The sequence below is a fragment of the Lynx rufus genome, unplaced genomic scaffold, assembly GCF_022079265.1.
Source record: "Lynx rufus isolate CCGP_SWC_20201006 ecotype Redwood Valley unplaced genomic scaffold, mLynRuf1.p SCAF_23, whole genome shotgun sequence".
In the NCBI taxonomy this organism is placed as follows: Eukaryota; Metazoa; Chordata; class Mammalia; order Carnivora; family Felidae; genus Lynx; species Lynx rufus.
This window is the reverse complement of record NW_025814838.1, coordinates 5,701,674-5,723,239: the sequence shown is the minus strand read 5'-3', so window position 1 is coordinate 5,723,239 and position 21,566 is coordinate 5,701,674. Positions and strand designations below refer to the sequence as shown.

The 21,566-nt window shown below is 48.1% G+C and overlaps 1 protein-coding gene across 1 annotated transcript in view; it reads left to right on the top strand.

Moving 5' to 3' along the window:
* CACNG3 (calcium voltage-gated channel auxiliary subunit gamma 3) overlaps positions 1 to 21,566 on the top strand; it is an 82,372-nt gene that overhangs the window by 54,276 nt on the left and 6,530 nt on the right. Inside the window, exon 2 of the mRNA XM_047087903.1 lies at positions 17,077 to 17,160. Coding sequence (XP_046943859.1) covers positions 17,077 to 17,160 — 84 coding nt within the window. The remainder of the gene's footprint in view (positions 1 to 17,076; positions 17,161 to 21,566) is intronic.

Sequence of the window (21,566 nt, the reverse complement as noted above, 5' to 3'; positions counted from 1 at the left end):
TTTAATAACATCACTTTGTTTCCATTGTATGTATCTTTTGCAATGCCCTTCTATTTATGGCCAGCGGTACTAGCTTTCCATTTACAGTTGGGTTATAAAGTTTCCTTTTAAAATACATCTCAGTTAAAAAAAAAAAAGTGAGTTGATTTAAAGAGCAATAGAAAACAAATGCCAAAACATGTGATATAAATATATGGAGAAAGGCATACAAATGAAGAGTGTGTGGTCTGCCGTAGCTGTACCTCTAGTCTCTTCCTCAGATGCATTCCAGGAATCAGAACGGTAGGATTTTAGAAAGGTGCTAGGGGACATCTACTATAGATGGCTGAACACCTCTGTAACAGCCTCCCGCCATCAGATAGATGCATCCGTCGCTCTGCAGCAAAACTCGGGAATATTGCACCAAGTGAGACCAACGAAGACCACGAGTGCTTTCCCAAGTCAGCTCAGGTCAGGTTCTGCCCCCAGCTGAGTCCATGTGACGATCTCATAGTTTTGCTCCCAAATCATAAGGTGCATTTATTTGCTCAGAGCTGTTTGGAATTCCGAATTTCGAATTAGGGATGGTAGCCCTTGGAAATGATATTTAGACTAATCCTAGCTGGGAGTTAATGAGTATTTCACCAAGGGGCACTTGGCTGGCTCAGTTGGAAGAACGTGCGACTCTTGATGGCAGGGTCATGAGTTCGAGCCCCGCTATTGGATATAGGGGTTACTTAAGTAAATAAATTTTTTAAAAAGAATTTTAGGGGCACCTGGGCAGCTCAGTCAGTTAAGCATCAGACTTTGGCTCAGGTCATGATCTTGCGGCTTGTGGGCTCAAACCCCGTGTCAGGCTCTGTGCCGACAGCTCGGAGCCTGGAGCCTGCTTCAGATTCTGTGTCTCCCTCTCTATCTGCCCCTCCCCCACTCTCTCGTGTGTGCTCTCTCTCTCTCAAAAATAAACATTGGAAAATTTTTTTTAATTTTAAAAATGAGGATTTCAGCATGCTATCTGCCTCATCTATTTGATCTCATTCAATCCTCACAACAACCCTGAGAGTTAAGTACTATGATTATGCCCATTTCCCAGATGAGGAAACTGAGACATCACTTGCCAAGGTTACACAGCTAGCACCATGGCAGAACCTGCATTAGAAGCTAGAAACGCACGAGTAGGAGAGCAAAACAGCCCGGAACTCACGTGGAGCCGCCGCCATTCCCTCCTGGTGACTCCCACTGTCCTACTTGGATTGAGATCCTCACATCAGCATCATTGTGTAGTTAGGTGAGACAGAGGAGACACCACCTCCAGATGCCCCAGAGAAACACGGCCCAGCCAGCACCCGAGGACAGCTCTGTGAGCTCATTAGCACTTCCAAGGAACCCTGGGGCACCCCTGGGTATGGCCAGAAACTGCCAAGACAAGCTGTAAGCTTCATGCTGAGGGTTTCTTCTAGCCTCCAACCTACCTGCACCCCCCGCCCCCATCATGCAGACTCTCGATGGCCTCTCGTTCCCCTCTAGTTGACCTGTTTCCTGAACACACAATCCCACAGCAGACAGTGATCAGCTAGACATTTCCTTATATGTTATCTCTGCTTTTAGTTTTAAACTTTAAAATTTTCAGGTTTTAAATTTGAGAAATATAGGTGGGGCGCCTGGGTGGCGCAGTCGGTTAAGCGTCCGACTTCAGCCAGGTCACGATCTCGCGGTCCGGGAGTTCGAGCCCCGCGTCAGGCTCTGGGCTGATGGCTCGGAGCCTGGAGCCTGTTTCCGATTCTGTGTCTCCCTCTCTCTCTGCCCCTCCCCCGTTCATGCTCTGTCTCTCTCTGTCCCCCCAAAAATAAATAAACGTTGAAAAAAAAATATTAAAAAAATAAAATAAAATAAAATAAATTTGAGAAATATAGGAAAACAGAGTCAAAGAAAGCAAAACCCACTCATAATCCACTTTAAAAAATAGAGAGTAAGAGGCAAAAGTTGCCTTCCCAATTCTGCCACTCAAATGCTATGCCCTCCCCACCCCACAGAGGTAACCACTGTTGAAAGTAACTTTATTAATCTTTTCCTGTGCCTACTGAGACATATCTATGTGCAGATCTGTATCCATGACTATTTGAAATCTGAATCAATATCTACCTATCTAGCTTCAATCCACAAAAGAACCTATGTACAGCTGCTCAGGCAGTGCACTGCTCAACTCCTGGGGCCACCATTCACATTAACTGCCTTATAATCCATTTGCACATATTTTTTGCTTACAAAAATGAGATGAGGGCTTCCATATTGAACTGCAACTTTTTAAAAATATACCCATTATGGACCTCTTTCCTGGTCACCTATATAGTGAATCCAACCCTTAAAACCACCAGAAGATGTTTCCAAGATTTTTGGCTCTTAACACTGTCCCTTTAACACTTGTAGCAGCCCTCCGAGGGTAGCATCATTATACCCATTTTAAGCTAAGGAAACTAAAGCTCAGAGAAGTCAAGTGACTTGCCTGAGGATAAACAGCTAGTACGTACTGGAGCCAAGAGGAGTATGGGTGGAAGAAGCTGCGGGTGGGCAAGGGCCAGATCACACCAGACCACACAGGCCAGGTTAACAACTTTGCTCATTATCCCATGAGAAGCCACCTTGTCTGAGGTTCCCTCCCGTGCCACACACAACGGAGAGACATCTGATAAATACTCACACATTACCTACTTTGCATGAGGTCTCGTGTGGGACGTTTGAGATACACAGGCACTTGTATTCCGGTGAAGGAGTCAGAAAGTAAACAAGGCAATAAATAGAAATAATTAGCACACTCACATAGAATCGTAAGCTCTACGAAGGAAGTGACTGGAAGCGGTTAAGGCAGGCGGAGACCTGAGTGTTAAGAACGAGCCAGCTCCCCGAAGGCCCAGGACAGAGTGGTCGGGCAGACAGGCCGGCCACAGCAAAGGTCTCACAGACAGAAAATGTGTGTTAGAGGAACAGTAAGGAGAGCAGCAGACCCAGGGCTGTGGCTGCACCTTAGAATAATCTGGCGGAGCCTCTAAAAAAGACTGGGCCCGGGGCGCCTGGGTGGCTCAGTCGATTAAGCATCCGACTTCGGCTCAGGTCATGATCTCACGAATGTGAGTTCGAGCCCCGTGTCGGGCTCTGTGCTGACAGCTCAGAGCCTGGAGCCCGCTTCGGCTTCTGTGTCTCCCTCTCTGTCTGCCCCTCCCCTGTTCGTGCTCTGTCTGTCTCTCTCTCTCAAAAGTAAATAAAAAATTTAAAAAACAAGTTAAATAAAAAGACTGGGCCCATATCCACAGGTTCTGATAGAATCTCCGTGGTAGGGTCCAGGCACCAGTACTATTTCAGTTTCTGGGGGGGGGGGGTGGTGCTTCTGGGGTCAGCCAGGCCTGGCTACTCAAAGTGTGGTTCATGGACCAGGAGCATGAGCAGCACCCAGGAACTGGTTAGAAATCCCAGAAGCAGGCAGAATCTCAGGGTCTCCCCCAGACCTGCGTGTTCAGGGCCTGCGTTTTCAGGGGTGCCCAGGCTAGTCACACGCGTATTCAAGTTTGAGAATGGCTGATCTAGAGCATAGCAAGAGGGAGAGCTTGCGAGAAGGACAAGGCGGGATGGCAGAGGGGAGAGAGGTCCCGTGGGTTCCACACGCAGCCCATGGTTCTGGTTCAGGTGCAACCCAGGCGTGCGTGCACCACTCACAGAAGCTCACACCCCCGCCAGCACACGTGTATACAGTCATGTGCACACCCCTTTCCATTCTCTGCTTTTCTGGAATACGTTGGCATCCGCCTCTGCCGACCCCATCTCTCTCTCTCTCTCTCTCTCTCTCTCTCTCTCTCTCTCTCTCACACACACACACACACACACACACACGTGCGCGCGCTGCGGCCCTCACACGTCCTGCCCAGAGACACCCCACCACAGCTCCATCATACTGCAGGTCCCGAGGAGATCCTAGTGGGCGAGTGGGCAGGGGAATGGGGAATCGAGAAGGAGAGACCCGCCTTCTCTCTCCGCCTCTGAGCCAGGCAAAGGGCCTGGAAGGAAAAGCTCAGGTGCCGGGGAGAAACCGCGCAGGCTGCAAGGTTACCTTGCAGAACGAAATCCCAGTGTGGTGTTTGCTCGAAATGCCAGAACTATTCCTGGATGTCAGGTGCGGTTAATGGTTGCCATGGCAACCTCCCATGCTTAATGAATAGAAGAGAGTAAAAGATTCTGGATATAAATGTCAGGGCCTGGGCTGGATTTGCTTGGGAGCAAAGCTGTTTAGCGCTGGGCAGAGCTGACCAGTGGAGGTTGAAATGAGCAGCCCAGGGTAGCGGGGAAACAGACCGCGGAGGTTCTCTCTCCCTTTCCTCCATTTAGCAGAGTCAGAATGGCACAAAATGTCAAAAAGTATGACTTTCTGCACAGACAGTTTAAACACGGGCTCTGGTGCTGCGGGTTTGATTTTGCAACATGTTTACAAAGTTTGTAGCGGCAGAAATCTGAGCCCAGCTCTCTCAAGAGTTAAGAGACGCCGCTTTTTAAAACGCTCCACTGGATTAATTTTTTTTTTTTTTTCTAATGAAGAAAGTGCCAAATCAGCATTTAAAAAATAAACTTTTGGACAGACAATGTCAAGAAGATAAGAAGACAAGCCACAGGCTAGAGAAAACATTTGCGAAAGACACACCTGATAAAGGGCTGTGAGCCAAAATATACAAAGAAGTCTTAAAGCTCAGCCATAAGAAAACAAACAACCTGATTAAAAAATAGAACAGATAACAGAGGAGATACATCCTCAGAGAATATATACAGATGTCAAGTACATGTATGAAAAGATGCTCCACATCGTATGTCGTCATGCAATGCAAATTAAAACCACAGAATACCTCTTAGACCTATGGACCTATGGACCTGTGGACCTATTAGAATGGTCCACATCCAGAACACTGACAATACCAAATGCTGGCAAGGATGTGGAGAACAGAAACTCACTCAAAACAGTGGGGCGCCTGGGTGGCTCAGTCGGTGAATCATCTGACTCTTGATTTCAGCTCAGGTCATGATCTCGAGGTTCATAAGATCAAGCCCCATGTTAGGAACTGCACTGACAGCTCAGAGCCTGCTTGGGATTCTCTCCTTCTCTCTCTGCTTCTCCCCCACTCATGCTTGCTCACTCTCACTCTCAAAATAAATAAATAAGCCTTTTAAAGGAAACGGTTTGGCAGTTCCTTCCAAACTGAATTTACTGTGACCATATGATCCAGCAATTACACGCCTTGGTATTTACCCAGATACCCCTTGGTGTTTATGTCCACACACAACCCACAAGTGTATATTTATAGCAGCTTTATTCATAAAGGCCAAAAACCTGGAAACAACCAAGACGTCATTCAGTAGGGGAATGGATAGATAAACCTGTGCTACATCCAGGCAATGAGATTTTGACCCGTGCTAAAAAGAAATGAACTTCAAGCTACGACAAGACACGGAGGAACCTGGGGCGCCTGGGTGGCGCAGTCGGTTAAGCATCCGACTTCAGCCAGGTCACGATCTCGCGGTCCGTGAGTTCGAGCCCCGCGTCGGGCTCTGGGCTGATGGCTCAGAGCCTGGAGCCTGTTTCTGGTTCTGTGTCTCCCTCTCTCTCTGCCCCTCCCCCGTTCGTGCTCTGTCTCTCTCTGTCCCAAAAATAAATAAACGTTGAAAAAAAAAATTTAAAAAAAAAAAAAAGACACGGAGGAACCTTACGTGCATATTACTCAGTGAAAGAAACCCATCTGAAAAGGCTGCATACTGTGTGATCCCAACTCTCTGACATGCTGGGAAAAGGCAGAACTATGGAGACCGTAACAAGCACAGTGGTTGCCAAGGACTGGGGACATGGAGGGACGAACAGGTGGAGCACAGAGGATTTTCAGGGCAGTGAAACCACTCTGCATGTTGGTGGATACACATCATTGCACGTTTGTCCAACCCATAGAATGTGCGACGCCAAGAGCGAACGCTCGTGTAAACTGTAGACTTTGGGTGATAATGACGTGTCAAGGTAGGTTCGTTGACGGTCACAGGTGCACCTCTCTGGCGAGGGACACTGGTAGCGGGGGAGGCTGTGTGTGCGGAGGATACGGGAAGGATATGAGGCATCTCTGTACCTTCTGCTCAGTTCTGCTGTGAACCTAAAACTGATCTGAAAAATAAAGTCCACTCAAAATAAAAACCTTTCGAACCCCACACCTCCACACGTGATGCTGCGATTGTGGCGTTGACATGTGACATGCAGAAGTTAGAGAGCAAACGGAGGGGTCAGGTCACGAGGGATAGGTCACCGAATCTCCTTCAAATGTCAGCGCGCCTCCGTGGTCGTGTGCAGGGCTGCGTTTGGGAGTGGTGCCGAAGTCCGCTGACACTGGTGAACGTGAAAGCTAAGTCCAAGGCACAGGTGTGCCAGGGACCGGGCTGTGGGGTGCCCACATGTTGGAAGACCTCAGACAACCTTGTTCCGTTTCCAGCCTCTTGCAGCTTCAGATCTTGTAAGGGGGAATCGCCGTCCTTAAACCCTCCACGCTCCAGACCCCACCTTCCTTGTCCTCGGCCACGGCCTTTGTGCGTGTGACGATGACCTTGTGTCCACTTGGCTAGAGAGCGTGGCTCTCAGACTCTGATGTGCATTGGGATCTGAGGTGCCTGATAAGAAGCACAGGTTCTCAGAATCCAACTAGTGCCTCCAGTAAGGGGCCCGGGAGTGTGCTTTTTTTAAAACAAAGGTCCAGTGGACTCTTTCATGGACCTTTCGTGGACCTTCATGGACCTTTCACAGGTACATGCAACTTTCCCAGGCACCTCTGGAGGAGAGATGCCATCACCTAAAAGCAGCAGAAATGAAGGGGCTGCAGGCCTCTCCCCAGAGCCCCTGCCCAGCCATGGCCGCCTCTGTGGTAAGGAAACGGGCTGAGTTCTCACTCCTGTGAGTGCCTGCCTAGGTAGGATTAGGAGGGCTTTCAGAAGCACACAAGTGATTATGGTGACCACCCCACCCTCATAGTAATCCACCTTTAAGATAATACTGGGGTGCCTGGGTGGCTCAGTCAGTTAAGCATCCCACTCTTGATTTCAGCTCATGGTTTCATGAGTTCGAGCCCTGCGTCAGGCTCCGCACTCACTGTGCAGAGCCAACTTGGTAATCTCTCTCTCTCTCTCTCTCTCTCTCTCTCTTTCTCTCTCTTTCTCTCTCTCTCTCCCCCTCCCCTACTCACACTGTCTCTGCCTCTCAAGAAAGTAAACTTAAAAAAAAAAATAATAAGCTATCAAACAAGGAAAATCAACACACTTCTGATTTTTTTCATACTATTTTAATGCTCTTTTGTAAAAGTCAAAAATCAAATAATTTCCAGTGTCATTCTCCCTCTATGTACCCCTGTTTTGCTGTACCCCAAATACATGCCTCATTGGTGAATCTCCCTCCGGTGCCTGTGCAGTTGGGTGCGAATGCAAAGGAGAGGCAGAGGACAGGTGTGGACTGGAATCATCTCGGTCAAGATGGGCGGAGCTCTGGGCTCCGGGACTGGCTAGGACCTGAGTTTGGGCTAGGCTGGTGTCCCTGTCGCACCTGCAGTTAGCCAAATAATTAAGGACCAGGGAAAGTATTTTACCCCAAACCCACCCAATGGGCTGATCGACAACACTAGGCTCTTCAGAAATAAAGCAAGCCAGGGGCGCTGGGTTGGTTGAGCGTCTGACTCCTGATTTCGGCTCAGGTCCTGATCCCAGGGTTGTGGGACTAAGCCCTGCATCAGCTCCACATGAACATGGAGCCTACTTAAGATTCTCTCTCTCTGTCTCTCTCTCCCTCTCTCTCCCCCCCCCTCTGCCCCTCCCCCTCAGTCTCTCTCTCTCTCTCTCTCTCTCTCTCTCTCTAAAAGGAAGGAAGGAGGGAAGGAAGGAAGGAAGCAGGCCTATCAACTAGGTGCAGAGAAGGGACCCAGAGTCCCTTGTCCTGGCTAAATTTCCCGTACTTGGTCCCAAGGCAAGATGCTCTCTCCATTGGGCATCTCTCTTCAAGTGGATGTGCGAGGACTCTGGCTGGCTTGCCTTTCCACCCCCAATTGCCAGTTACTTCTTCAAAGGGTTCACAGTGGCTTTCGATGATTCCTCTGAAGGTGCACTCCATTCCTGTTCCTCTGCGAACCCCTGGCATCCAGAGATCTTTTAAAACTATAAGGCAGACTGCGTTTCTCAGCTGCTTAAAGCTTAGTCTAGCTTCTTCATGGAACTGCTCTCCCCCTACTCACTCTGTATCACTTCTCCTGGTTCCAGAAACACACTACACATTTTCCTGCCCCAGGGCCTTTGCTTATGTGATGCCTTCTTCCTAGAAAGCTCTTCCCTCAAATCTCCCCGTGGTTGGCTTCATCTTCTCACTCATGGCACCTTCTTGGAGAGGCTTTCCCTGTCCGCCCAATCTCATGACTGTCCGTCCCCGAGTCAAAATAATAAACTCCACGTTTATTATTTTCATGGCACGTATCACTATTTAAAAGGACCTTTTCCTTTGTACAGAAATATTTGTATTTATTCCTTCACTGTAGGTGTCTCCCCACTAGAGCATAACAGCCTTGAGATCCAGAACCTAGTCTATCTAGTTCGCTGATAAACCCCCAAGTGCCCAGGACAGAGCTTGATGCAAACCAGGCACCTCGACGGACATCCATTGAACGAGAGTGAATCAGGTTGTACACTTCGATCAAAGAGGATCTTTGTTTCTCCCAAACTCACTCACTCTTGTGGTCCCCTTATTAGAAGCCATGAGCCGTAATAGCTATACTGTATGTGCTCAGACAGACCAGGTTAGTTCAGGAACTCATTACCCAAATCCCCGCACATGCTCGGTTGCGGGGACAAGCAAGCAAATCCCCTTCACGGGAATATGTGCATGCATGGCCTGACCACTTATAAAACCAGGCTCAACTGAAACACCCTCCCTGCCCCATCCCACACCCCCACCCCCATTCCGTACCCCGCAATTCACCATCTTTGTCTGGCAGCCTCTCTCTGATTGCCAGCTCTTGTCAACATGGGACAATCCAATGCAATGCAAATAGAGGCAAAAACGATTGCAAAGTGAGATTGCACATCTAGCAAAATCCACAGAGTGTCACGGAATGGATGTGAGGAGTGATGTGCTATGCCAGCCGGGGGCCCCAGGAGCCGGGCGGAGGGACACCCGTTAGCAATGGAAGAAGAAAAAATCAACAAGAAGGATGATGTGCTATAGGGCACATCCAGTGATTTGAATATCAAAGGATTAAGAGAACCTCTTGAGAAGATGATGACGTACTCAAATATTTTTTGCCAAAAGGACCTACTTTATGATCCTACTGGGAAAGTCAGACTTTACGATCCAGCTGGGAGAGTGAAGGATTTCATATTGGGCTCTCGTGATTTTACCAGAAAGAAATTATGTTCTCTTCCCGCTGAAAATCAACACAGCTTGCTTTTTTGTTCATCCCAGCGCATAGTTGGAAAAGATAAGACCAAACAAATGTATGCTCATAGATGATCGTTTCATTTTCAAGATAAAGATGGGAGCGTCTCTTTGAACCTCATTATTTACTATGAAATAAAGGTCCCTACTTTCAAGTGGACTCACCTGGAAGGGGGTGGTTCTCAATCTCAGCTGAACAGTTAGGCTCATCTGGGGAGCTTTGAAAACTCCAGATGCCCAGGGGCGCCTGGGGGCTCAGTCGGTTAAGTGTCCGACTTCAGCTCAGGTCATGATCTCCCAGTTGGTGAATTCGAGCCCCACATCAGGCTCGAACCCACTGACAGCTCAGAGCCTGGAGCCTGCTTCGGATTCTGTGTCTCCCTCTCTCTCTCTGCCCCTCCCCTGCTCATGCTCGCTCTCTCTCTCTCTCTCAAAAATAAGCATTAAAAAATAAAAATAAAATAGAAAACTCCCCATGCCCAGATAGATTAAGTACAAAGCTCCGGGGGTAAAACAGAGCACCAATATTTTCCAGCCACCCCAGCCTCCACTCCGGAAGTTCCAACATGCAGCCCATTTGGAAAACCACTGTTTTAAGCTATTCTTATCCTCCGTAATAGAGCTCTATTCTATTACATTCTCACAGTCAGGCAGTAACTTTTGCTTTCTTAAGTATTCCTGGTGCATAAACAAACCTGATGCTTGTTCGTTCCTGATTCCTTAAGGCAAAGTCGTCACGATGGGGACCTAACAAAAGACCTATGTCTCTAGACCGAGAGCTCCGGTCTCCACTTAGCCTTGGTTTTGAGCTCTGAGCTGGACTCTGGGGGCCTGAAATTTGGGTGCCCCAGATGGGCTGCTGGCTGAGATGGGTGCCAAGGTCCAGGCACTGGGTTGGCAGGGTTCCTGGGCTGGACCGTGTTCTGGGCACTGGCACTGAGCTGAGAGGGCCACCGTCATTCTGAGCACGTGGTAACCATCCAGAGACTACTCAGAAGTGATGTCCCTTTATTAGGTTGGGGAAGGCAGGTGCCCCGGCCACCAAATTCTCTCCCAGGACCATCAGTGTGGGCTATGCACACTGCACTCAGCAGCCAGATGTGGGGGTCCTTCCTGGAAAACCATCTAGAGGTTCTGCTGATGCTGGAGGAAGGACATCCAGGGGATGGCTGCCCCTCACTCAGGGTCTCCCTTCAGGACTTCACACTTGAGAAGGTCTGTTTGCTCTGTGTCCAGTATTTCTGGACCCGAGGCCAAAAACACTTGAGCAGAGCTGTCTTAAGATGACCCAGAAAAGCTCTATCTGGCCCTTGCCCGAATTGGCACAGCAGGTGGTCTAGGCTTGTTCTCGCTGAAGTTTGACCCAGTAAATCTGCCACAAGAGACCCTGTCTTGACCCTCTGGGCTTCCTTCTGTTCCTCAAACTAACGAAGCTCATTCCCACCTCAGAGCCCATGCCTCTGCCTAGAAAGCCCTCTCCGCACGCTTCACATAACTGGCTCCTTCTCTTTATGCAGGTCAGAGCCCGAACACCGCCCCCCCCCACCACCACCACACTGCCCCAAATTGCTCACCGTCTGCCCCCACCCCATGCCTAGTCACGATGACATCATCTGTTCTGTTTCCTTCAAAGCACAGGGACCTTGTTCATCTATGTAGTCTGGAGACTCTGTCCCCAGTGAGAATGTACGTTCCTAGAACCAGAATCTTCTGCCTTGGCCACTAGTGAATTCCTAGGAAGGGGGGGGACAAAGTTTGAAGCGACCAATCGTCACAGCCCAGATGTCATACCTGCCCTATCCCAGGTTCCCACCACCTTTCTGCCACCCACCGGGAACCACTGGAACTGTCTTTCAGACCAACCACCACTGCTGCTCTAAACACCCTCAGTTACTCTGAGTTCCCAAACGAGTTTTCCTCTCCCTCTCGATGACACGCACGCTATTGCACTCTGACTGGGACAACACACCTCCCTTCTTCCGATGAACTTTTAATTACCCTTCAGATCTCAGCATAGACATGATTTCACTCAACCTTTGGTCAACAGAAGTCGCCCTACTGAGCTATCAGGTGACAGAATTTGGGGGGGGGGTTTACGGAAATGCTTTCACTTTTAATCTTATGCCTTTTGATATATACTGTCTGAATTTTCCAACTATGAATACCTGCATTTTTTTAAGTTTATTCACTTATTTTTGAGAGAGAGCGAGCGAGCACGAGCCAGGGAGAGACAGACAGAGAAAGAGAGAGAGAATCCCAAGCAGGCTTCATGCTGTCAGCACAGAGCCTGATGTGGGGCTCAATCTCACAAACCATGAGATCATGACCTGAGCTGAAATCAAGAGTCAGACACTCAACCAACTGAGCCATCCAGGCACCCCTGAATACCTCTATTCTTTTCAGTTAACGGCGATTATCTGAGCATGGGATAATGGACTGCTTCTTGCTTTCCTTGTAATATTTCTCTGCATTGACAAATATTCTGATCAATGTTACTCTTCAAACATCGGTGCCACAATGACTTGATTATTACTTCTTTCTTATGTGGTTTAATAGCTTAGAAGAAGCCACCTGACTGAGCTCTTTCATTCATACTAATATTTTGTCCAGCAAATTGCCTCGAGCTTTCTAAGCAGACTATTCTCTCACCTGGAAAAAAAATGATAATTTTGTCCTATTTTTTTCTATTGCCTGTTACTCTCAATTCTGCTTTATTTCTTCTTGCACTAGAACTTGTAGAACCGTGGTAAATAACAGAAGCGATGGTGGGCGTTCTTACCTCATTTTTTATTTTACTGGGAATATTTCTAGGGTCTGACCTTTAAGAAGGCTTGTTGGTCGAAAGAAAGTCCCCTTCCTCTTACGGAAGACGTGTTTTTCCATCGGCTGAGCCAGAGATGAACCATCAGCACATTCTTTTCTGCCCAGGATGAGGCTTGTTTTCACCAGAAAGCCAGTCTCTGCAACTGATTCACTTTGACACGCCAGGAAATCTACCTTGGTTCTCTCTTCCACTCCAGACCTCTTCCCAGGGTCCTGCGGTCTGTGGGTTCTCACAGCCTAGGTCTCACACCTGCCCTACCCTGCGTGCACATTGCCTCTCCCCTGTAACCACCGGATCTGCGCCCAGATCACCTCCCACCACCGATCCTCCTCCCAGTTTACCACATTCCTGCTTTCTGCTTCTCTCTGCCCCAGGGCCTTGGCTTAAACTGTGCTGGGTGAGTGCTTGTCCCTGTGTCCTGCCTCATCCTTGCAGGGAAGATGCTTTCAACGTCTCTCTTGGTTCCACCCTCTGCGGTTCGTGGGCAAGTCCAACCCATCCTGTTTTTCTTAGATTTACTGATAGGGGGAAATACTCCTGAGAAAAATGTAAGTGAGAAGAACATCATGATCTCAATTTTATAAAACCATTTGTGTGTGAAAGCATGGAGGGGGGGGGGAAAGTCTGGAAGGAAATATACAGCAATGCTAAACAGTGGTTATTTCAGGGAGCTGGCAATGTGCTCTTTGCATGAACAGCCAAGTTCACTTTTTGATGAGTCGTGATGGCAGCAGCTTCCTTTTCAGCGTGGAGTCTTCCTCAGGGAAATTCTTGATTCCCTTTCGTTTTAGATTGTTTTTTTAAATCTCAACCTGGCACCAATGTGTCTCTTCTGGTCCTAAAATACCTACCAAAACCAATGGTAGTAATAGCTATAATTTATTGAGCTCTTACTATGTGCCAAGAGCTGTGCTAAGTGGTTTACGTCATTGCCTGATTAAAAGAGTATGTGCTGAGAATACCAGCCGACGCTCTGTCTGCTGTTAGAGGCTCCGTTCATTCTCATGACAACCCCCACGACATTGATGTTGCTGTCGTCATTCTACAGAGGAAGAAACTGAGGCTGGGGGAGGTAATTCGCCACAGGTAGCTCAAGTGCCAGAGAGCCAGGTGGGGAATCTGGCCAGCTGGAAAGTTCGCACCGGTCTCCAGGGGGCGGCCGACTCCCCAGGTGCAGGGGAGTATTTTCACATGGAGATGTGGGACAGAGATCCCCATTTTTTTAACAGAAGCTGTAAATGAGGCTTTCATGTGACATATCCTGAATTTTAAATTGCAGCAACATATTGAACTTAAAAAAAAAATACATCAAAATAGGCATTAAACTACCGCAGGTAAAAAATAAAACAAACCAGGCAAAAACACCAAACAGAACATTCCGTGACCCAGATTTGCCCTAGATGTTATCCCCTTCAGAAGAACCAGCTCGGATTATGTCCTCCGAGAGTCCCCGGAAGGCCCAGACTCCTCTTTTTGTGTTCTCTCACCGGACAGGGATCTTCGGACCACAGATCAGCAAGACCTTCCCCAGCCAGATAGTAAATATTTTTTGGCTTTGCTGTTTCTGCCACAACTCCGCGGCTCTGCCATCATAGCGTGGAAGCCGTAAACAAACAGGCACGGTTGTGCTTCAATACAATCTTATTTGCAGACACTGAAATTTGAATTTCATGTAGTTTTTTGTGTGTCATGAAACAATATTCTTCGGGTTGTTTTTTTTTTGTTTTTTTTTTCCCAGCCATCTAAATATGCAAAAACCATTCTTAGCTCATGGGCTGTGCAAGAACAGGTGGTGGGTGGCTTGAGACCCTAAATACCGGGGACTGTTTCTCCGGGAGCTTCCGGTGTTTGCTGGCTCTAAGCTGTAGTTTCCAGGTGTGAACCACCTCGGGTAAGGCCCGGTTCACAAGCAGGTGCAGACATGCGCGGAGCTCTTTATTCCCACGTGGATCCGACGGGTCTGTCTCAGTAACGTCCACATTTCGTTCTCAGCACCAACGTTTCTTCCTATCAAAGCCTTTGTGGTGCCTGTCAAACAACAAACAGGAGGCGGTCCTACAACCACCACCTTTGCCTTGCTCGGTGGTCCCCAGCGTAGATTATGGGGCAAAAAAACATGGTTGGTGGAAAAAAAATCACTCACTGGTCCGATTCATTTCCACAATTGGTGGCTATGGATAGACCACGAAATTATCATAAAGCCACCTGGCCCAGGATGTTGCTGGCAACTCTCAATGTGTGGAAGAGAGTGCAGTTCACAACAGTGGTTAGGACTCTGGCTTTGGAGGGGCACCTGGGGGGCTCCGTTGGTTGAGCGGCTGACTCCTGGTTTCAGCTCAGGTCACGATCTCACCATTCGTGAGTTCGAGCCCCACATCAGGCTCTGTGCCGACAGCTCAGAGCCTGGAACCTGCTTCAGATTCTGTGTCTCCCTCTCTCTGCTCCTCCCCACTCATTCTCTCTCTCTCTCTCTCAAAAATAAATAAACATTTAAAAATTTTTAAATTTGGAGTCAGGCAGACTTCCATTCAAGCATGCCACTTATAAGAATGCCATTTATGGCTGTGTGCCTTGACGAAATCATTCACTTTCCTAAGCCTTTGTGTTCTCGCCTGTAAAAGGGGATCAAAATGCCAGGTACTTCATAAGGCAGTTTTGAGAGCTAACAAGGATAAAACATGTAAAGGAATTAGGTTAGCACCCAGTACATGACATGGGCTCAGCGTGTGTGACTTCCTATGACTTATTATTCAACTAGCTGGAAGGGAATGGGGTTTACAAACTAACAGGAATATGCGAATGGAACTCTAAAATCTAAACAACAAAAAAAGGAGCGCCTGGGTGGCTCATTCGGTTAACCATGCGACTCTTGATTTCGGCTCAGGTCATGACCTCGTGGTCCTGAGATCGAGCCCCACGTCGGGCTCTGCGCTGACCGTGGAGCCTGCTTAAGATCCTCTCTCTCTCCCTCTCTCTGCTCTTCTCCCCCATTCTCTCTCTCTCTCTCTCTCTCTCAAATAAATATTCAAAAATTTTTACACAGTCTGAACAAGAAAAAAAAATGAAGGCTTTTTCTTTCAATATCAGGGAAGAAGCTATGACTTTGTGTTTCTTCCAAGAATTTCCTTTAATCTGCAAGTCTTCTCTCCAGGACCCTCTCCTTGGTTCTGTGTCCACCCTTTGCCTGGTGAGCAGAGAATCAGAACCAAGGAGATGTTCTGCATATTGCATCACATTTGTTGGGAAATGCCTCTGGCTCGGAGCCTACTTGTAGCAGGGGTTAAGTGCATGACACTCATTATTACAAGATAATAATCGACATAATAATAATGGCTACCTTTCATAGTCTAATGGTGAAAACCACAGGCTTTGAAGCTTGGATTCCAATATCGACTCTTCTCCTCTCCAGCTGTGACACCTCAGTCTCCTCTGTGATCTGGGTTGCCTCATCATCAAATGTCAGGATTAATAGCCCCTACCTCCCAGGGAGGTGGACAAGAGTAACTGAGAAAAGGAATGTCAGGTTTCAGCTCTGTGCTTGGTCCACTGGAAGCATTGAATAAGCACTAGCTGTTATGATGGCACGCCTGGAGTTTTGCAAAAATTATCTCCACTTCACATACTTTATTTAATCCTTATAGTAACTGTGCTGCAGTATAAGGCCAGATCTGTGTGATCCAAAACCTTGTCTACTCTCCGTGACATCACACTGCCCCTCCCCTCCATGCCACCTTCTCAGGCTGGGATGAGAACAATGATGCATAATGTCCTGCTGGGTTAAGGTGAGGAGTTCAGAAATTGCTGTCATTTATAAGAACTGGCACAGCCATTAGCTGCCCCAGAGACTGGTTAATTGCCTAGTTAACAAACACCCACAATGACTATCAAATACCCAAAATGATTTAAGTCAAACTGATATTAGGGGCACCTGGGTGGCACCGTTAAGTGTTCAACTCTTGATTTCTGCTCAGGTCATGATCTCAGGGGTTTGTGAGGTCGGGCTCTGCACTGACAGCACAGAGCCTGCTTGGGATTCTCTGTCTCTGTCTCTGTCTCTGTCTCTCTCTCTCTCTCTCTCTTTTGCTCCTCCCCCACTCTCTTTCTGTCTCAAATAAACATTTTTTATAAACTGATCTTGAAGAGAAAAAAGGAAGCAAATGCTGACAGTTTCTGCAAGAAACCTGTACATTCTGTGTTTCCTGAAGGCGTGGGCCACACAGCCAAGCACAGCAGACTATGACCCAGGGTAGGAGAAGGAGTGAGGGGATAGTCCCGTGTCAGATATGAGCAGGATCAGGGGCAGTGTGCTATTCCTGAAGCTACGCCCAGGATAGACACCTGGGAGTCAGCAGATCATGATTGGAATGCTGGCTCCCCTATTTACCATGTGAGCCCAAGCAAAATTCTTAGGCCCGTTTCCTCATCGATAAAACGGAAAATTAATACACACAAACTCCATTTCCTTCTTTTTTTCCTCACCAATTGTGTGTGGGGGGGGGGAATAGATAAAGCAGTCCTCATAATGAATGATTATGTTTCATAGCTATTTGCCCTTCCCGATAGATCTCAACATCATGCAAAAAAATCTAGGAGGCAAAAAAGTTAAGTCTTCTGCTTCTTTTTTTTTTTTTCCTCCTCTACTTGTTTCTCTTTTGTGTCCCAGACAGATGCTGACGGGCCAACAATATGCACAGCCAACAACAACCATGGAAGGATCTTCACCGTAGGGGTGAGGACCCAGGCTCACCCCAGGGGCTCTGGCTCCTCCCCCAGCTCAGGCCCACATTTGTTTCCACAGGGGCTTTCCGAGGAGTGTGCAAGAAAATCGATCACTTCCCTGAAGACGCAGACTATGAACAAGACACAGCAGAGTACCTCCTGCGTAAGTTTCCACTTCTGGGGTCTCCCCCAGGGTGGGGGGACAGGGAGGGGAGGGTGGCCCTGCCCGGCTGCCCCTGAGGCTCCTCAGTGCTCACCCCTGGAAACGGATACTCCAAAGGAGCTTCTGGGACCTTTGCTACTAGACAGAGACATTCAAGCGATTCTGATATCTAAGTCTCTTTAATGTCAATAAACCAGAAATAGAAAGGGGAAAAGTAGGTGAGTCAAAACTGAAAGGTTCTTTTTAGTCTGCTTAGGAGAAAATCTAAGGAATTTTCTTCAACTAGAACACAAGTTTTCGCCTTCCTGAGAGAGTTGAGTTGAGGTATTAATGGGCACGGTCCTAAGGAACAAGCCCTGGGAGAATAGATGTAAATCCAAGTTCACCTCTCTGTAGTTTCCATCCTATTGGGGCAGGGCCAGCATGTGGGCTGGGGTTGTCCCGAGATCAGTAACCTGGATCTGACGCGGGACTGTCACAAAGGCGTCACGTGAGGGGCAGAAGAGATGATGGCTTGGTGTGAGGTTTCTGGGTTCTGGTTGGTCTGGGCTTTTACCCTTGTCTGACTCCCTACTGGCTGGATTAAACCTGGGTCAAATTGCTTAACCTTTCCATCTCTCAGCCGTCTTTATCTAGTCGGATATGGAGATGATAATGTCATCTACGTGACAGGCTCAAGAAATTTAACTGAGCTCAGACACGTTACCCTCAGCCCAGGGCTCAACTTGGAATGATGAAGCAATGTGGGCTCTCTCTTTTCTGTCGCACGAGACAAGCATAGCAAAGTCCAGCTGCAAATAGGGACCTGACATTGATCTAGGCACAGAGAGAACTTGGGGCTTAACATAATCTAAATGTAACTTCTTCAACAAAATGTGTGTCAAGTTCAGACAAAAGGGAATTTCAAAGGCATTGACTAAATTTACTGTTAGGGAATGTTAAAAGTAAGGGGTGTTTTTTTTTTTTATGGCTATTACAAATAAAAACTTCAAGAGGGGCACCTAGACGGGTCAGTCGGTTAAGTGTCCAACTTGGGATCAGGGCCTGATCTCGAGGTTCAGGAGTTCGACCCCTGAGTAGGGCTTTCCACTGTCCACACAGAGCCTGCTTCAGATTTTCTGCCTCCCTCTCTGTCTCTCTCTTTCTCTCCCCTGCTTTCTCTCTCTCTCTCTCTCTCTCTCTCTCTCTCGCAAAAATAAACTTTAAAAATAAAATAAAATAATAAAAACTTCAATAAATTGTCCTATTCAGAGTATGTTTGTAACTCGTAGCTCAAGAAGAATGGTGTTTCAATTTCAACCATTTTTAGCCCTACTCACACCTGTTAGTCTGCAGACGGACTGTAAGTCTCTATATGAGCCTTGAACCACATTACAATGTAAGGGGTAGTAGGGTCGATTAAGAAATAGTTGTTTTTAAGATGATTTTTAAAATGTAAACATACCATTTCTCTGTTTGCGGTCCTTATGCATCTAGTAGGATTTATCCAAATGCCTATGGGAATTTGTACCAGCAGCAGAAAAATTTGGTACGGGGACTACAGGCCACATGTAGAGATGTTGCTTCGTACACGGACCTCCTCAGAAGAATGACCTTAGTGTCATCTCCAGGGGGATTTTACTGAGTACGCATGGTTTTTCTTTGTTTTTCTTTCCTGCTTTAATGCAACATGGTGATGTTTGCCCTGCTGGAGGTGAAACACAGCTATAACTTCTATTTCACAACTTGTAAAACTGATTTAAGTTCTTCCCAGAGGTGGATTGCTTTTCCAACAGAGTATTTTGCTCCCCCTAAGAAGGTGAGGGTCCTTGCCCCCATCCCACGGTCTACCCACACTTCACTGGCCACAGAATCAGGCTGAGGTTAAGGAGAGGCCTTTATGAGTACACGAATGTCCCGCTGGGAATTTTGGAATCCCCGACCCCACCACACGGAGCCAGGGGCACGCTCCTGCAGGGTTCTCCAACCTCAACTTACCCCTAGATAGTTTGGGGAGGAAGAACAGTAGAGGAAAGAAGTAAGTAGGGGAGGAAGACAGTAAAACGTTTTTGTCTGAAGCCCCCTCGTGTCCATAGGGCTAAAATGAAAGTAGAGTAAATCACAGAGGCGACGTCCTGAGGCAGATACCTGCAACCCTGTGTCTCGTTTGTGGGTAAAGAGTGAGTCTGGCCACCAGCTGGTTGCCACGTCGTTACTGCAGCCACCTTGCAAAGTTGCACCTTTATAAGCAACACAGTTCAATAGCGTCAAACGTTCAGATTGTCTCCTTTGTGCATAATCATAATTTAATCATGCTTTGAAATTTTTTTTTTAATTTAAAGGCTCTTTCAATCAATTAAACTCATCACATTGAATATTTGCGCAATTCCTGCCAATACACAATGCGAACAAATGCTTTAAAGGTTTGTCCGCAAGTTTCCCTTGAAGCCATTGGAGGCAGATCAACCCCTGATATTTGTGGGGTGCCAGGCTGAGGGTCCAAATGGAAGCCCATAAGTCATATGTGTCAATATTGAGAAGTTATTAATGAGCTGTGCCTGCAGCCAGGCTCATGTGCCCACCCGGGACTCCAGAGCCCCCCCTCCCCAGGGTACCCCTCGACTGGGGGCTAAAGGAAGCAGGGAACCCAGCCTCTCCCAAAACCTCACCATGGAAGCAGAGTGTTGGGAGGGACGCTGTTATGGGGCCCCGGGTCTGCCCAGACTCCAGTGCTGGGTATGTGGGTGGCTGTCTTTAAGCAAAAGCAAACACTCTTTCATTTTCTTCTCATTAAGAGAACCTCACCCTTGTGTGCCCGCACACCCTCACCCCACGTCTACTCCAATGCCCTTCCCAGGCAGCCCCCTTGGCTAAATCAGCTACCAGACTTTCAGAAAACTTTTGTGACATGACATTAAGTTGTAGAAAGAGTTTGGCAGTTGGCACATAAGCACCTCTGTGCAGTAGCAAAGAGAAACAGCAGGGGTAGGGTCACCATGAATGGGGGCTTGAAAGCCTTGAACCTTCAGCTTTGAACTTCCCGAGGCCAAAAATGAACTCACACCCTTCCTGCCATGACGCCCCCCCCCACTGCTGCACCTGCACATGCCCTAGGCATTTTGGGCACCACCCTGAGCTCAGCAGCATGGCACCCGATATGGGCACGGTTTTCAGCTCCTGTGTCTCCCACCACGCATTGCCAGTTCTGGTGGCTTCACCTTAGGATCATATCCTGGGGCGCCTGGGTGGCTCGGTCGGTTAGCACCCGACTCTTGGTTTTGGCTCAGGTCATGATCTCGGGGTTTGTAAGTTCAAGCTCCACGTCTGGCTTCACGCGGACAGCTTGGAGCCTGCTTGGGATTCTTTCTCTCTCCTTCTCTGTCTGCCCCTCCCCTGCTCTAAATCAATCAATCGATCGATCGATCGATCAAAAGAAATATACCCTAAATCCTACAACTTCTCACCATCCCCGGCCCTTCCAAGAGCCTCATGGTGTTCAATTCTCTCCAGTCGCCATCTTGAAATGCTTAATGTTGGAACAAGAGACCTTGCATTTTCATTTTGCGCTGGGGCCTGCAAATGACATAGCCATGTCTGACTGTCAACTCAACTGGCTTGTAAGCCCCATGAGACCTGGGACCCTAACTCTTTTGTACACCGTGAACATGGAATTTATTCAACTGGTATATTCTGGTCTGGACAGGCCAGGAAATACCCTTATACTGGCTGGGTAAATATTGGAACCCCTACCATAGGACCCCTCCCCAAGGCCTAAGGGGCCTCCCTTAGGGCCTCTCCATGATCCAGCAACTAAAGAGTTAACACAGGGGCCTCCAGGAGCTGCTCCAGCCCCTCAGCCAGCCCCTACTTTGAAGGGCAGCTCCTGTGCCCTGGGGGTGGCCGCACATGTCCACTGGTGGTACCTGAGGGCCCAGCACAGCGCCTGGCATCCAGTAGGTACACAGTAACATTGTTGCATGGATAAGTAAACTCCTTTGTTCATTCGGTGACTAAGTGGGTATCAAGAGAATATTGCCAGACCAAGAAATAGGCAAAGATAGGTGTGCAGTGGGAAAAGGCTCTGCATTTTGGCCAACAGCATGTGAGCCGACGGGAGAGACTCTGGGTGCAGGGCTGGCTACAGAATTGGCAGGGTCCAGAGTGAAGGAAGATCCCAGCTCCTCCTTCAAAACACAGGCAAAAAAGCTTTTTCTTCTTTTCTGTTCTCTCTCTCTCTTGATCTGTCACAGTGTCTTTTATTTGCCTACCTAATGTCACACTACTCCGAGGGGCATGGAGACACTCTGAGGGGTGAATGCATAGCTTTGCAGGTGCCTGGGGCTCGCGCCGAACCCTGACCCTTCCTCCGTCCATGCCCAGCCCCCACCAGGAACGAAGGGTGCCAGTGATCACTGGTTGGGGCAGGA